This window comes from Aspergillus sclerotioniger (assembly GCF_003184525.1).
Source record: "Aspergillus sclerotioniger CBS 115572 chromosome Unknown BO94scaffold_7, whole genome shotgun sequence".
Lineage (NCBI taxonomy): Eukaryota > Fungi > Ascomycota > Eurotiomycetes > Eurotiales > Aspergillaceae > Aspergillus > Aspergillus sclerotioniger.
In genome coordinates this window covers 584,713-601,236 of record NW_020290997.1, presented here as the reverse complement: position 1 = coordinate 601,236, position 16,524 = coordinate 584,713, and the positions used below count along the sequence as shown (strand labels likewise).

At 50.3% G+C, this 16,524-nt stretch overlaps 5 protein-coding genes across 5 annotated transcripts; 3 read left to right on the top strand and 2 right to left on the bottom strand.

The window, feature by feature from the left end:
- Positions 1-3,002: 3,002 nt before the first annotated feature.
- On the top strand, positions 3,003-3,803 carry BO94DRAFT_583399 (SDR family NAD(P)-dependent oxidoreductase; the record flags this gene model as incomplete). Its single annotated transcript, XM_025615561.1, has 1 exon — positions 3,003-3,803. One exon carries the CDS (start codon positions 3,003-3,005, stop codon positions 3,801-3,803), a length of 801 nt encoding a protein of 266 aa, XP_025469920.1.
- A 1,452-nt stretch (positions 3,804-5,255) lies between these two features.
- BO94DRAFT_554700 (flavin-containing monooxygenase) lies at positions 5,256-6,899 on the top strand (the record flags this gene model as incomplete). The annotated part of the gene is made up of 1 exon (XM_025613735.1): positions 5,256-6,899. The coding sequence occupies one exon, from the start codon at positions 5,256-5,258 to the stop codon at positions 6,897-6,899; it is 1,644 nt and encodes a 547-aa protein (XP_025469919.1).
- A 2,583-nt stretch (positions 6,900-9,482) lies between these two features.
- axeA (putative acetyl xylan esterase) lies at positions 9,483-10,545 on the top strand (the record flags this gene model as incomplete). Its single annotated transcript, XM_025607879.1, has 3 exons — positions 9,483-9,669; positions 9,755-10,011; positions 10,093-10,545. 3 exons carry the CDS (start codon positions 9,483-9,485, stop codon positions 10,543-10,545), a joined length of 897 nt encoding a protein of 298 aa, XP_025469918.1.
- Positions 10,546-10,666: 121 nt separating this feature from the next.
- Positions 10,667-12,100, bottom strand: BO94DRAFT_360083 (F-box protein). The gene has a single exon (XM_025607167.1). It carries the CDS (start codon positions 12,023-12,025, stop codon positions 10,997-10,999), a length of 1,029 nt encoding a protein of 342 aa, XP_025469917.1. The 5' UTR covers positions 12,026-12,100; the 3' UTR covers positions 10,667-10,996.
- A 376-nt stretch (positions 12,101-12,476) lies between these two features.
- On the bottom strand, positions 12,477-12,887 carry BO94DRAFT_583396 (uncharacterized protein; the record flags this gene model as incomplete). Its single annotated transcript, XM_025615560.1, has 3 exons — positions 12,477-12,500; positions 12,553-12,630; positions 12,684-12,887. 3 exons carry the CDS (start codon positions 12,885-12,887, stop codon positions 12,477-12,479), a joined length of 306 nt encoding a protein of 101 aa, XP_025469916.1.
- Positions 12,888-16,524: the final 3,637 nt, after the last annotated feature.

Sequence of the window (16,524 nt, the reverse complement as noted above, 5' to 3'; positions counted from 1 at the left end):
GGGGTCGGGCGCTTTAGTCGACGAAGTAACTGGACTTGTTCGACCCTGGGCTGGCACACCGTATGATGTCTCCTGGAGGATCCGGCCGAGATAGTTCCAGTTCCAGTTCCATTCCACACGTGGCCCAAGAGCCTCGGGGGGCATCCCCAAGGAGGCAGGATGCTTGATTGGTTTGTCCATGTATCCCCATTCCCATTATGTGCCCCATCCCCCCTGCCCATCATTCCCAATAGTTCGATATGCGGGTGGAGGTTGAACCCGGGTTCAACGGTTTTATCGTTGTGACGTATGCGCCAAGAGCGTAGACAACACGGAAAAGACCTCATCCTGCAAGGCAGACACTTTAGACGCTGAGGATGAAAGGAGGAGGGGGATTGGGTCGGACTTGCCTGGTCAAGGATATACGGAACATGGCTTACCTATAGTCAGTCACCTGGGCATCTTTCCTGTTCGGGTTGAGCCTACGCCTGAGTTTGAGCCGTATGTGTAGATTCTTGTAGAGGCAGCCCAAAGGAGGATTAACGATTCTCGTGTTGCCAGTTGTAGACCTCAGGCACCCTGGACGGTCTCGTGATCCGGCCCACGGGTTGTACGCCTTTCTTCCCATTGTCCTTCCCCTCAACTGCTATTTCCCACCTTTCCCCGTCCTAATTCAAGGCCTACCATCGTCTGATTCCTGCTACCTGCCGTCTTCATATGGGACGACAGGGTTATTCTCAATGACTGAAGGATCAGGAGTGTGACTCCGACAGCGGTATAGCCGTTAAACTGCCTCATTTCCCGTCATCGATAAGTCCTTCAGGTGCATCGAGAGAGCTCCGTAAGTAGACGACTGCGACCAGAGCACAATTACGGTAGAGCTGTCTCAGTGTTATCAACCTCGGTTTCCTGTAGAATCCAAGTCTAGCCACCTCTTTGTCTTTCTCTATGAGACCTGAATACAATGGAGGCTAATCAGAGGGAACCGCAGAATACCCCCAGCATTGACTCAATCTGCAATAGACAACCACCGTGATCCTCGCTTATTCCTGCCCAAGAACAGACTACTCATGATACCCCTTCCCCACGGCACGGATGTCTCGCACAAACTAACGAACGCCCCGAGGCGCTATCTAGATCCCGCGCACAATCCCAGATAAAGCCCAATCTCGCGATTTCACCTTTGTGGATACTGGTTTGTCAAGGTCGGAATCACCGGAAAATTCTTCCTCTCTTTTGGGTAACACTTCCACTTCTGCTATCTCGGACATGAGCGTTGTTATGAGGTTGGTCCCGTCGTCAAGTCTAATGGACCTCTCTCTGGGACGGCAGTACCGTGGTACAGAAAACTCTTAGAGAATGAAAGACGGGACCAATATCGTTCAATTGCGGGAAGCTAAGGCGAGATCCGCAGCGCGATCCTTGGATACGATGAGACCTAATTTGCCGATATATGAATCTGGGCTAGGGTAATGTCTTTGTCCGCGGAATTCTCTAATCCGACTCGCCATCGGAGCACTACTAGTCCGTTCCTGAACATGGTTTCAGCACTTGTGCTGATTGCTGAGAGCTTGGTGGTGGAGAAAGAATGGCCTGGTACGGAGGTTTCATCCTAAAGAGGCTTTGTCCGTCCTCACAACCCTTGTTCAAATGGCTAACCGGTGTGACCCTTTTCGTCTCCCTGAGGTCTAGTTTACTTGGCAAATGGGCCAATGGGCATCCTTCACTTTACGTGTTTGTGTCGAGCAGAACCTCAAAGAGACCACAGGATTGCGCACATATCCCGCACTCTCCGCTAGAACCAGGACCAATATGCACCCTGTCATTAACTTTTGGCCAAGTTAACTGCTGATTTCAATTGAATTAGTCTACTCCTATCGAATCTCTATTCTCAGATGACAGGAATTTCGAGTTATCACTTAGCGCCCTCGTGAGCCCCAAGGGGTACGCGGCTATCGGAGATCAACAAGCAGATCACCTCGAGCGAAAGAACAGTTCAAAACATCCAAATACAATCCAAGCAGTATAGACTCAAGGATACACTTCGTGACTGTGATCAAAATGGTCTACGCAAGCTAGACCTTGCAGTTAGATAGGTCGAGCGCTGTTAGAAGAAGGGTAAATGGTGGTTGTGCAAGCCACTGCAGTTGGTGAGACACAGAGGATAGACGCCACAGACTAAACTCAGGGCTATTATCCAAGCACCATCTCTATATGAAAGCGATACCGGTGCAGCAGGATTGTCTACACCAATAGCGGGCGCATCGTGCGGAGTCCTGAGTCTGGGCTGGGCTGACGATGCCGGACTACACAGTCACCGACATTTACGAAGTGCTAGGAGTGCAGACACAAGAAAACATACATACATCCTCGGGTCAGTATGGGCCGAAGGACCCTCCTTGACTGGCTGTACAAAAGGAGTATCAAGTCCTCGTCGAATGAGAAGCCAATGTCTGTCAGTACGACGAGTTCTGCAAAGCTGAATGTGACGAAAGCGATCACCTGCATATGCATGATGCTTGACCTCTGGGAACAGGAACTCCAACACAGGCGCTAAATAAAGTGCTACTTACACAAGACGATCGTTCTGCCATGGTATACTGCAGATAAGGCAGTAACACGCTAACTTGCTGGGACCTTCGAGCAAGGACTCCACAAGAAGAGCTACGGCGCTAGTGCTGGTGCATGGGAAGCGGCAAAATCGGAGCTGGAAGGCCATACCAGAATGCTGTGACGGCCGGGTCAATCCCCACCAATGCGAACCATGTCCTGACTATGCTGATAACCGGCTATTGCATCCGTATCCCAGTTGATTGCTGTATCGAGCATGACCCCTCGATTGCGCAGCACAGTCACCCGATAGTTCACCAGCGACTGCAAAACCAACGCCTACCCCGCCAGCTGCCAAATTCAAATGCTCATGTGAACAGGTCTCAGATCATATAAATCAAAATAGATACCTCGTTTCCAGATTTTCCCCACCTTTATCCCCTATCTCATATGCACAATTCAGAAATAAGAAAATGTCTTCCCTTACTACCTCTCACGCAGGCAAAACTTACATCTTGACCGGTGGCTGTTCAGGAATTGGCCTCGCGATCCTCAATATTCTCCTGTCTCAGTCCGCCACCGTCCACGTCCTCGACATCTCATCCACCCCACCACAAATATCCGCACACCTCCCCCAGAAGAACGTCCACTTCTACCCCAATACCGACGTCTCCTCCCGCCCCTCAGTTCACAACGCCTTTACGAAGATCCTCACCATCACCCCTACCATCGACGGCCTCATCAACAACGCCGGAATTGCCAGTCTGCCTCCTGTATCAGGCATGGAATCCGACGAATCATTCGACCGAACCATGGAAGTCAATGTCCGTGGCGTGTGGAACACGGGCACCGAATATCTTTCTCGCATCCTACCCACCCCTGACCCAAGCAGCCCGGATACAGACGATACAGGACCAACCGAGGGCAAAGGTGTGATTGTGAATATTGCCTCTACAGCAGCGATTCAAGCATCTATTGGATTCGTGTCATACACGGTGAGTAAACATGCCGTGCTGGGAATGACGAGGGCATGGGCAGCGAACTTCGCCCACCGGGGGGTACGAGTTAATTGCGTGGCCCCTGGGGGTACGGATACACCGCTAGTGAGCGGTATTCTGGATGAGAAGGGAAAGGAAAGTTATATCAGTCGAGTGCCGATGGGGAGGTTGGCAAGACCGGAGGAGATCGCGAATGCGGTGGGATTCTTGCTGGGGGGAGAGTCGAGTTTCATGACGGGTCAGGTGGTCGTCGTAGATGGGGGGAGGTATGTTTGATTTATGTAGATATGCATGAGCCGATCCCAGACAAACCGAATGCAATTTAGCGTTAGTTCATCTATTTTCGATAAAGTATGCTCCCCATCTCGTTCTCACAGTCAATACCCGGCATTTCTCCAACAACCTCCATTCCATGATCCGGATGATCAGAATAAAGATCGACCAACCGACAACCTCAGCACAAGAACACCCCCGGCCCGCTGTACATAATGCCAGATATATAGACAGAGCACGTAGTACCCAGGACAGCCATATCCGCCCTTGCATGATTCAGAACCAGAAGGGCCAAAGTTATTCCGAACTTGGCTAGATATATGAACGCTAGATTATATCCTCTTGTGGACTCGATCTTTATTTCTAGAATACCCTGCATCTTGCACATTCAAGAGGTTATGGTTAGGGTCTACGGGAGGGGTGAAGTTGGTGCTTTGGGGGTCGGATAGTGGAAGGTTTGTTTAGTAAGATGGGTGTAGTTAGGAGGGTACGTAGATAAGGGGTGGGCGTGTGAGATGCGAAGGCTTGGTCGGTCTTGGGTTTGAGGGAGGGGAGAATGTTGGGTAATTGGGGAGCTGAATGGTGTCGTTCGTTGCCTGGTGCTCGGAATAGAATGGGAGATTTCTCTGGCTAATCTGGACGAGGGGTCAATGTGTTGTTGTGAGTGGGGTCATATAATTGTGATTGGATGCTAGATGCCTGTCTATAGAATGTCTTCGAATGCAGCGGTGATAGAGGTTGATATCTGCCGAGATGAGTCAGTATTGGTCTATGTAGGCACTGAAGTGATACTCAAACTTTCACTGTAGTATGAGATACTCAGAAGAGGAGGCAAGTCTGATGTGTCTGTCACACGTATGCGAAGTCAGATACGAGCTGAGGGAGACCTGAAGTGTCGGCAAGGACTTCCACCTGGATTGGATGATCCACAGTGATTGTGACAGTGACTCGTCAGAATGTTCTGCGGAAGATCGGCGGGGCCGAACACGAGCGGGGTAGCAGCTATCAAACCAAGGTTTGGTTCGGGGATGAGCTGAGATGCGGGCTGTCATCACATTCGGCGCTGATTACAAATAGAAGAAAGAACCTCCCGGGGATCTAATTGGTCTCGACCGAGATATGAGGATTCCGGACTTGCTCCGGGTTGGCCGATCCCTGGAGGTGGCTGACAATATGCAGAGCTGAGGACATGGGTTCGACTGGACTGCCATCCCCGGAGTACATCCTCATGGCGACAACCCGTATGTTTCACCAGATGTGCTGCAACCCTTGCGCACCTTTGTGAGCAACTCGCCACCGCCAAGGTAAGGCCTCCTGGGATGGGATGACAGGGATGGTTGCGGAAAGAGGGGTTGGCCATAGTATGCCGAGCGCTAACTTATAAGCCTGCAATACCCCGCAAGTAATTTGCAATAGATTGCAAGATCGCAATCATCGTACCTCGACCTCAACGCAATGCCCCAGGAACACCATCTCGATGCCCTCGTTGTGGGCGCTGGCTTCTCGGGCATTTATACCCTCTATACCCTTCTCAATGAGGGGTTGAAAGTCGAGGCTATCGAAAAGGAAAGCGAAGTTGGCGGGACCTGGTTTGTGAATCAATATCCTGGTGCTCTCAGCGACAGTTGGAGCCATGTGTATCGGTTCTCCTTCGACAAAGAGCTGCTGCAGACCTACCCCGCTGCGAGATCATATTCAACTCAACCGGAAATCCTGGAATACCTCCAGCATGTCGTCGAAAAACATGACCTCCGCAAACACATGCATTTTAGCACGAAGATGGTCGCCGCCAAGTGGGATGATGAAGCCAAGGTGTGGAGAGTCCAATGTCAGACAGGCGACATCTTTCGGGTGAGGTACCTGATCACAGCTCTGGGACCCCTTGTCAAGCCCAGCATGCCCGAGATTCCTGGAATCGATGCTTTCAAGGGGCAGATAGTGCACACGTCCACCTGGGACCCAAGTATTCGAGTGGAAAACAAACGCGTTGGGGTAATAGGCGTTGGGTCTAGCGGAGTGCAGACGGTGACCGCTATTGCAAGCAGGGTCAAATCGCTCCATGTGTTCATCCGCACGCCACAGTACAGTATCCCTGCGAACGATCGACCAGTGACCTCCAAGGAACGTCAGTCGATCAATGAGCAGTACCCGCAGATCTGGTCAAATGTGATATCGTCCGCTCTTGGCATGGGTTTTCAGGAGTCTACCAGACCACTCATGTCCGTGCCTCCGCAAGAGCGCGAAGAGATTCTAGAGCACGTCTGGAGGGCTGGAAACGGCATCCAGCTGATGTTTGGGGCATTTTCAGATGTCACTACTAACGAAGCCGCGAATGAGGAAGTATGTCGTTTCATTCGCAAGAAGATTGCAGAAACCGTGAAAGATCCCCAGAAGCGGGCTGTGTTGACTCCCTGGGGGCTTTGGAATCGACGACCGCTGTCCGATGCTGGGTACTATGAGCAGTTCAACCGGGAGAATGTATATGCAATCGATATAAAGAAGTATCCTATCACCGAAGCAACGCCGGAGGGTTTGCGCACCGCGGACGGAAGACTGCACGAGCTAGACATCCTCATTAATGCAACCGGCTTCGACGCTCTGGATGGATCGTATGATGGGATTGACATTCAAGGGCGCAACAAGGACGAGGCATTGAGCGATCGGTGGAAGCGTGCAGGCCTTGGATGTTATCTGGGGTCCTCAGTTGCAGGATATCCCAACCTGCTGACACTGGTTGGGCCCCGGTCGGCCTTTGGCAACATTCCTCCTGTCGTGGAGATACAAGGCAGCTTCTTTAGAGATCTGATCCGACGGGCTGAGGAGATCTCCGCACAAAGCGGGCAGCAATGTGAGATCGAAGCCACCGAGCATGGGGAACGGAGTTGGACCGAGATCTGTAACGGCATAGCGCACAAGACTGTATTTGGCAAAGGGAACTCGTGGTTGATGGGAAAGAATGTACCTGGCAAAGCAGCGACTAGTCTGATGTATCTTGGGGGAGTGGCAACGTTCCGAGGCTTGTTGGAAGATTCCCAAGCAAAGGGATTTGCTGGGTTTAAGAGTCCACTGGGACCTTCTGAAGAGGCTGCACGGCTTTAGCTGGCTTAGCTTGTGAGAAAAGTTCAGTCTGTGTGGTGTTTGATGAGAGCTTGAAGCATTGTCGATGGCCGGTGTTGTTTGTGGAGTAAACAGAAAGAACCGAATACAAGACAAACAGAAGCCTAAATGTAGCCTCAGGCACTGTTGGGGCGGAGACCCGATTAGGCAGGACCCCCTGCTCGTCGCGTCCCACACTTTCTCCGGCGCGTCCCCATTGGCGAGAGAGGCAAAGTGGGTTTTCGCGATTCTTTGACATCTCGCACCATGGCGAGCTTCCATTGGTCTGCCATGACCGCATCCTTGTCGCAAATGTGGCCCAGGATGGCGTCATCAGACCGCTTATTGGTGTAGTACCTCGTCGACTAGATGAGAGAATTCTACACGAGTCTTCTACTTAGTTTCGAGTGGATTGTTTCGCCTGAATATATCACTTATGCTCAGGCCATGCCACGGGGAGCCACATGTTCTATATATTGAGTATACAAATTGACACGTTCACGACCAAGTACCTGATGTATTGATAGAGCCATGATATGGTCAAGCTATATTATAATGCTAATTTACCCGGAACCATCCTTCAGTTTCCCTCTAATCACCACCCCAAAGGAATGTTCTCGGCCGTAGCAGGACACAGTCCCAGCTCGTCCCAGCAGTTGCTCCTCGCCTGACAGTTTCAGCATATGCAATGGCCGGCCACGAAACTAGACCGGCTTTTGCTGTGCAGAAACACGGTAGGGTTCTCTTTGAAATCGCGCTTCAGTCTGTCCCCCGATTCTAGGATCCTGCCCGCCGTCTCTTCCAACGTCTCACCTCTAGGATCTTCATCGATGACCGACACCTGATCCCCCGAATCTCTCGATTCCATGCTATGGGCATTCTGTATAGATAATCGTACATCAGTACTTACATGAAGGTTTATATATGGACATTCTCGCTCTTGAGATAGCTCATAACTATCGCAACACCTTCAATCAATCGAGACAGAGTGATGGACTCCAACCGCCTTCCTCTCCGATTGATTCAAGACGAGCAATTCCATTCCATTCGCAGTTGTCGTGACCCTCTGGCCGGAACTTGAACCGGTGGGGCCTCATGTATATCGGAATGAATTTGTTAAGAGTTGTGAGAGATGATGTTCGGATCTCTTGATGTTTGAGGTGTGCCCTTCTTATCTGATGGTTTATAGATGATGTAATTGTAGAGACCGATGCAGAGGGGGTGCATAAAAGAGCACCTGGTCGAATTTTTCGAATACGAATCGACTCACCGTCAATGAATGGGTCTGTGTTTTACCCTCAGGGTCGACAATCGATACCTTCAGGAGGAAGATGACTCCGCTGAGTATTGGACTCGATGCTATCAAACAATTAGATAGTAGGTTGGTTGTCTCCAGGGTGAGGATTTAAAGGATTAAATCATCGATCATCCCACCGGTCTGCTTGCTTTGGTTATTATCGAGGTTTTCTTCGCCCCTTTCTTTAATCCCAAGTGTGCTGACCCATGACCTATTCCTATGTCATCATTGTCATCGTTAGCATTAGCTGCACCACTCAGGGTAAGAATCCAGTGGAAAGGTCAGTCTATCTCGACATCTGAAGTTCCATAGGAGCAGTTGTCTATGTATACCGGTAGTGCAGAGAATAATCATGTCTCTAGGTTGTATTTTTGACTTTGTTCGCATGTCAAAAAGCTTGGCTGATTCTTCCTCACATCGTATATACTACTCTACATGTGTCAGGGAAAATAGTGGATAGTCTGTTGGTTTTTGACTATGGAGCAGCGAAGAGGCAGAGTAGCCAGAGGGATATGATCGCTAATGTTGGCTTTTGGTTTCAGCCAGTCTCGGAGGATTTATAGCTGGATTTCAGGCCACAAGGACTTGGACTGGATCTGAAGGTATAAGTAGGGAGGATGGGTGGGGGAGGGGGGTGGCCAGTTTAAATAGTGCAATATAGCCCTAGAACAGTGATAAACCCCAGTTAATTCTACACCATTCATACTGTTTCACAGTTCCATACTCTCAACATAAGAATCGAGACATTGAATATAGCACGTATATGAATAATGCTAAGTAATATCATTTTAAATGCCAGACAGTAGTGACTAACACCCCTGTCACTACAGCCATACCCTCAACCCGTGAATCCACCCCCCACCAGACCTACCAAGACATACAACCAATGCTTAATGCCTATATAGCTACCCCAGATTCCCATTCTGGCTGAATCCGGCTATTTAACCCCGGAGCCATTCTGAAACCCGAGAGGTGGAGAAGCAGCTCTAACGAGATCTGTGACGGAGCTCGGCCCGCTGACGATCCTTCTTCAACCCCGTGCTATTTATCCCAGACCTTTCATGCCGGAGCTGTTCTGCAGCTGCCAACCAGCCTGTGTAATTTCCATAATGGATTGAATAGACCCTGCTCTTGTCCACATCTCTAGCTATAGCTCCCTCGTTAATTGGCATCCACCATGTTTCAATTTACCCGCTCTCACATGGCATATAAACACCCACCCACGCACCCTAACCAGCTACACACAACACTCACATTCACTAAGCTAAGCCCCCACAACAGCAGCCAAAATGCTCCTCTATCTCCTCCTCACCTACCTCCTCTACGCCCTCACCAGCGCCCATGCCATCACTCCCCGAGCCGGTTCCCTCACCCAAGTCACCGATTTCGGTGACAACCCTACCGATGTAGGCATGTACATTTACGTGCCTACAAACCTGGCCAGTAACCCCGGTATTGTGGTTGCTATTCACTGGTGTATGTCCCCCTTCCCCTTCCCCCTCCCCCCTCATACCCTACATTCTAGCCAAAGAAAACTAAAAAGAAAAAAAAAAAAATATAGGCACCGGCACCGGACCCAGCTACTACAGTTCCACCCCCTACGCCACCCTCTCCGAAACCTACGGCTTCATCGTCATCTACCCATCGAGCCCCTACAGCGGAACCTGCTGGGACGTGAGCTCCCAGGCAACACTTACCCACAACGGCGGGGGCAACAGCAACTCCATTGCGAATATGGTCACCTGGACGATTGAGAAATACGGAGCTGATAGTTCAAAGGTGTTTGTGACGGGGAGTAGTTCGGGGGGGATGATGACCGTACCTATCCCCTCTCCTCTCCTTTCTTTTCTCAGCTAGGAACACGAGTACATGAGATACTAATGAGGTGGTGGGATACAGAATGTAATGGCAGCAACCTACCCCGAACTCTTCACCGCCGCAACAGTCTACTCCGGCGTCTCAGCGGGCTGTTTCTACTCCTCCACGGACCAAGTCGACGCATGGAACTCCACCTGCGCCCAAGGCGAAGTCATCACCACCCCCGAGCACTGGGCTAGTATTGCCGAGGCCATGTACTCCGGGTATACTGGATCCAGACCCAAGATGCAGATTTACCATGGGAGTGTGGATACGACCCTGTATCCGCAGAATTATTATGAGACGTGTAAGCAGTGGGCTGGGGTGTTTGGGTATGAGTATGATGATCCGGCGGAGACGGAGGCGAATACTCCCGAGACGAATTATGAGACTACGATTTGGGGGGATAAGTTGCAGGGGATTTATGCTACGGGGGTGGGACATACGGTGCCGATTTTGGGGGATAGGGATATGATTTGGTTTGGGTTTGCGTAGTGGGTTATAAGGGGAAAGGTTGGGGTGGAGTGGGGTGGGGAGGGAGTGGTGATATATAAAGAAGAGTCGTAGCTTGATGGTCATTGAAGGATATACAAGTTCAGAAACATAAGGTTTTGATGAGCGAAGATGTCATGAGGATATCCAGATTGTAGATGTTTCGTAGAGGCAACACGAATTGATTCCAAAAAACGAAAAAGTAGAGTAGGTAATAAGTATGACCCCATTGGTCAATCGTAATTGTACAAGAATTGCTGTCGGAAACTGGAGATGCAAAATTGAATGATGGCGTGTGAATGTGGGTATAGCCAGAACATGTCTGGTATCATTGTTGACTTTTATTCAACCTGGTCAGGTTGTGCTGTAGATATCATGATAAAGGATGAATTCATGTCATGAATATGTGGTTAAGGAAGAAACAGGTATTGCAAGTGCAGGGACGGCAGCTTGATCATAGCATCGTACAACTAGTCCTCGATAGACGCAATTGTACAAATGGCATTGCCACTTGACACAATTCATTCAAGCGAGGCTTACTGTTTTCCCAAGCGGAAAGTATTATAGCGTTTGTGACGGGCTGACTATAATTCTCCCATCTCGACGAAGCCGAAATATCGAACCAAGGCAACCCGCGCAGAAAATCGATAATAAAAGCCCTAGCCTTTTGTTCGAAAAGTTCCAACCGACCCATAAGCTCAAGGTCTCGGCTGAGTGTGAAGACAGTAATACAAGGTTCGTGCTCGAAATCGTCACTCTCGCTGGTAATGTCAATATGGCAATATGAGCAATGGGTGCTATGGTAAGACGGGTCGAAAAGGAGATCTGCAATTAATATGTGGGGACAGATATGGATACTTTCAAGCACGTCGCGCTCGATTTCCTTGGGAGAGTACTGCAGAACAGCGGCGGCTTGAACATGAAGAAAGCGTAGAGTGTCGTTGTTGTCGGCAGCAGGCCAAATTTGTGTGGTCACAAATGGTGGCTTGTAATCACTTGTCGTTGAATGAATGTTGATCGAGAGTGAGTACCCCTCAGAACTGTTTGCGGATGTGTGGGGAGCGTCATAGTGGAGGTGGGCAACTGCTGACATCCTGGAGAAGCAGTGTCGAATGTGACGATCGGTGTTCTCTGGTTGTCCATATATTAAGATCCCATACGACGGTGCATTGGGATCTTGGCTGATCGACCACATTTGGCCATCGCCCGGATATAAGCACAGAGCCCTCTTTGCTCTTCCAAGCGAGGTTTCGATTGTCGGATGGAGTCGATGACAATGACGGCAGGGTAACATGTGTGGAAGATCCTGAGAAAGTTGTTGGAGGAATTGAATTCGGTTCCTGCAGGGTCCGTTCACTAGCTGGATCCAGGATGACCTCCCCAGTGCATCATGCAGGACATGGCTGCAGAGGGCTAAACAAGCCAGGTCATTTGGGTCGAGAAATGTGGCAATGTGGAGGAGGATCTCGAAGGGAAGAGCCATGTGAGTCGGATTTGGTGAGGTTTCTTCCAAAGGAGGGATCGAAGGCCCTACATGATTGATCTGATTGTTAGTGAGAAGGTTGTGGAGGGAAACATGAGGGGAACGCGAGATGGAAAGACGGCAAGCAAGCGTCATTTGACTGTCAGAACTGTCCGCCGCTGGAGCTGCAGTTCCGAACCAATGGCTTCCAACCGAGCAACGCCTACAGAAATAGCATGTTGCAGAAGCATACTGGATAGTGTTTGTATTCATGATTAATCTAGTTTGCGCGTGCTTCTTAGCATCGCATCGTCTTATTGACACATATTAGTCGTATTCGACAAGTACAATTGGTAAACAGCCGTTGCCTATGCCTTGGTCACCCCACCGTCTCCGTATCGTTTCGCCCATCCTGCACATTAGGTATCCTTATTGACCAACTTTTGTCATTATGTCACATGGTAAACATCGCTTAGTGGTAAGTCGAGTGGCAGCGCTGGGAAGAGGCTGTTAGCTGGGGCCCGTAGGTCTTGTAAAGATCGACTTACATGGTCACTTCCGCAAACGAGGGGAGGGCAGCAGCCCATTCCACTGGTGAGGTTGCCAACGCACATTCTGTCGTTCAACTGGGGCTGTTAGAACCTTTGTTATCCGACACGAGGGGAAGTGGCAAGCTCACTCCAATGCAGGACAGCTGAGTGTTAAGCATGCCATTCTCAGCGGGTCTAGCGACGGCGACAGAGGCGAGGAGAGCGACAACGGCGAAGAAACGCATTTTGAGTGTGAAGGTGATTTCAAAGTTTCGAGAGGTGAGAACTGGCAAGAGGTGGATGATGGACTGGGATTTCTGCAGATTTAGCTTCAGAACGGTTAGTTGTGGCATGGCATCATGGAGTTGAAGGTGGTGGCACATACCAGAGCTGCACGAGGGAGAAGAATGAAGAAGGGAACGTGGAGAGGGAGAATTGGGAGGGAGAAGAAGAGGTAGAAAAAGACCGGTCAGGCAGGGATGACGAAGAGGGCGGGTGCCCGTTTTCTTAGGCAGGTTAGGCTGGGTTAGCAGGTTTAGGTAGGGAGGACGCGGCGGCGATCGATGCTGCTTCCGACCGGCGTCATAATCAAGCTGAGGGAAAAAGTGACTGCACGATGCAGGCACGAAACAGCAATCGAAGGGATCGGCGCGGGACCCTGGGGGGTAACTGGGGGAGAGATCGCCAGGCCCCTCGCTTGAGTCGCTGGTTGCTTTCCCTCGGCGAGTGACACTTCGTCTCCGGCTCCAGCGCCCCGCCTCTCACCGGCGCGATCGGCCCCCCGGCGGCCAATAGTCGCCCACGTCGCCCGTTGGCGCCAGGGCGGTCCCTTGGCGTTGGACACATCGGCTGCACTGGTTTTGCTCGGGGATTTCATTCCGGCCAGCAGTGACTTGCTATAATGCTTTCTTGGCTCTACTGAGTATTCATAGAGAGCAGTCGTGGTCGCTCCATTTGCCAAATATATTGGTCGGCTATAATACTAATTTACTACTGATTAGGCTTATCATTCCCGATAAGATAAGGCGGCCCCTTTATCATCCCCAGCCCAATCTTGAGACGTTCCGTCCTTACCTGGTCACGGACGGGGATCGGTCGACCCCTGGGAATTTAACCTCGGAAATTATTGTAGTCCGCCGCACCTCATGTTGGTGACACGACTGGGTTGCAGTGTGACCCAACATCCAACATCAAGACAAGCGACAGGTCCCAGGCTGAAACTTGAAACACCCAGCACAACTCACACGTGAAGTACACGTTGTGGCTCTTCCTGCCCCCTACGTACAATCATACATGCTGGCACCCTGCCAAGGAGAAAGGGGATGTCTCGAAGCCAGTGCGGTGTATCATGTCCCCTGCAAGAATGGCTTTCGGCGAATTCTTGTAACGAACCACCCTCCTGCAGTTCCTTGCTGCCAGCGCTGTGAAGTGACGGAACCAGTGATACGCAGTACAGCAGTAGGTGAAAGGGATATCACCTGATCCGACGTGAACCGGCTGATTGGCAGTCCCCGTATTTCTGATGTATAAATAGAAACAAGCCCGTGGCCCTGCACTGCGGGCCGTTATCTTCGCATGAACAACCATCAAGACAGCAAAGTGGCCGGTCTGTCACTCATCTGCTGTTGCATCCAGGATCGCGAAGTTTGGGAAGCATCATAGTCGCAACGCCTAGAACATGAAGCAAACACAGTGTAACAGTCTGAACGTGGCTGTTGAATCCCACAGCCAACTGTCAATATCCCCTAGTACATATCACACCTAATTATGGACCCTGGATCTCGTGGAGGTGATTCTAATCTCACAAATAGGACATTGATCTGTCTCAGCTATGCGATTCGAGTTCTCTCTTATGGACATTGTTGGCGGCCTCCTAAGCCTGTTGAACTGGACTCATTACAGCCCGACCACGACATACTGCTAAACCTGCCCGAAAGTTAATGCGCTGATAATCCCTGTGTTGTACTATAACCTGCGCGTGTGTATGATCCTCCGAAATGCCACTGCTCAATCAATCCTTCTCGCGAGATCCTTCGGTTCTATATCAACGGACCCAGGTACTGTGGGAGCGGTTGCCCTTTACGGGCAGTTTCCTGGTCTAGGAAGGCGCTTGGTCTCTTCCTCCGGAATCATCTTACACTTCCTTCATATAATCAAGCGGAGTTGTCTATTTTAATCGAAGACATCCAAACCGTCAAATCGTTACCGCAAAGAGAACTCGCATTAGTGCTCAACCTCGGGACTTCAGAACTCATCAAGATAACTACCTGGCTACCGAGGAAGTTAACGGGTCGCTGGCAGAGGCTAGGGAGCTGACTCGTGGACTTGCAGCGGTAGTGAGAACTGGATACTCTCGGAGATAATATCATCGGTTGGAAGTTACAAACAGACGTGCTTGAAGACTTATATCGGTTGCAGTCAAGCGGTTGGGTGACTACATCTACTAACACTACCTCCGTGGACGCCGAAGGGTCAGAGCGAGGCTTGGCTTGTATCATCAAGGACGTTGACCTCTGCGGATCATTCAACTGACCAGACTTATTTCTTTAATTCTACTTCACCTGTATCTTGAGTACCTGTACCCTATTTATATGCTTTTCCTTCACGATCTCAAGTCGATAGCGATTCGCGGCTGCCAGTCTTCACTATGCCATTCGCCCAACCCGTATTTACCGGTCGAGCTGGAGAGAATATCAACCTGTATATCGATCAGTGCGAGCGTATGTGGATGATGGACCATATCCAAGACGGCCAGCGGGATCGAGCAATCGCCATTTCGATGATGGCAGGATTGAGAGATGGAGCGCTTCGATATGTTAATACCTTACCGCAAATGGAACTCACAGTACCTCAGTGACGCGTCCTGTGGTGTTGCCCGTACAAGCAGGCGACCTTAACTTCGTTATATTGACCATATCGTGAGCGCCGTGCCTCATGACGTCATCATTGCCATATGGAATCTCGTCAACACTGTGACATCCCGGGCCCTTGAGGATGTGCTCTAGATTCATAGGCTTTGCATTATGTCCCCAATCTAACATCGGGTTGTGGCTCTCATATCCGGGAAGCTGCATATCGCTTGTTACAGAGACCCTCACTTTACGCAATATTGGGAAGTCAACCTTTCCTTTGGTTTCCGTCATGTTTGCGGACACTTAGCCCAAGAACACTGTTTGTTGTGTAGTGCAATTGTCAGAGGAAAGGCAGCGAGTGGAAGGTCACAGCACTTGCTTCAATGTCGCTCTATGTGCCAAGCGTATAATATGACGAAAGCCACGATGTCCTCCATTTAAGAGACCATTTCGATATCCATGTGGACGGTCAGGTTTCGCCCAACATCATTGAACCTACGATGTATTTTACGGGCGTTCAACTCATGTTTCGGTAACGATACATGATGAAACACTTCTTATGAGTGGCCGCTCTATGCCTTTGGATCCCATATTTGTCATCATTCTAATTTTGACCATGCTTGACCAGGGATGCTTACAGGATGCGGGATCCGATGCACCTATTCTGTGACAGTGTGAACAACAACGGCCGGCTGTCCTCCCGGACAGTGGGATATCGGATATGGTGTAACTCGCACTACCACAATCCCTTCCTCTACCTCGAGACTGTCAGGGCATACTGTAAGAATACACAAATTGACTAACACAGACGCAAATGAGATGCAAAGCAGCGAAGGAGAACCTTCTTAATAGGACAGAGCCTGCTTAACAGCAGAAAGCATTATCAATACGTACGCAGAATCAGCAATGATAGTAACAGTCAGCAGAATGAGAAACGGAGCGGCCAAGAGGCCCCGAATCCAACGTGGGATAGACCAATGGGAGCCACTGTTTGGGGAAATGCCGAGGCCGCTCCGACCTTCGTGCGCACCAATCACCGCCGATTCCGTCGGGGCTCCGATTTCTCCGCCGTGGACGGTCTTGACCGGGCTGGTGGCTGACTTCATGCCCAAAGACTGAATGTGGGTAGAGGCGAGCT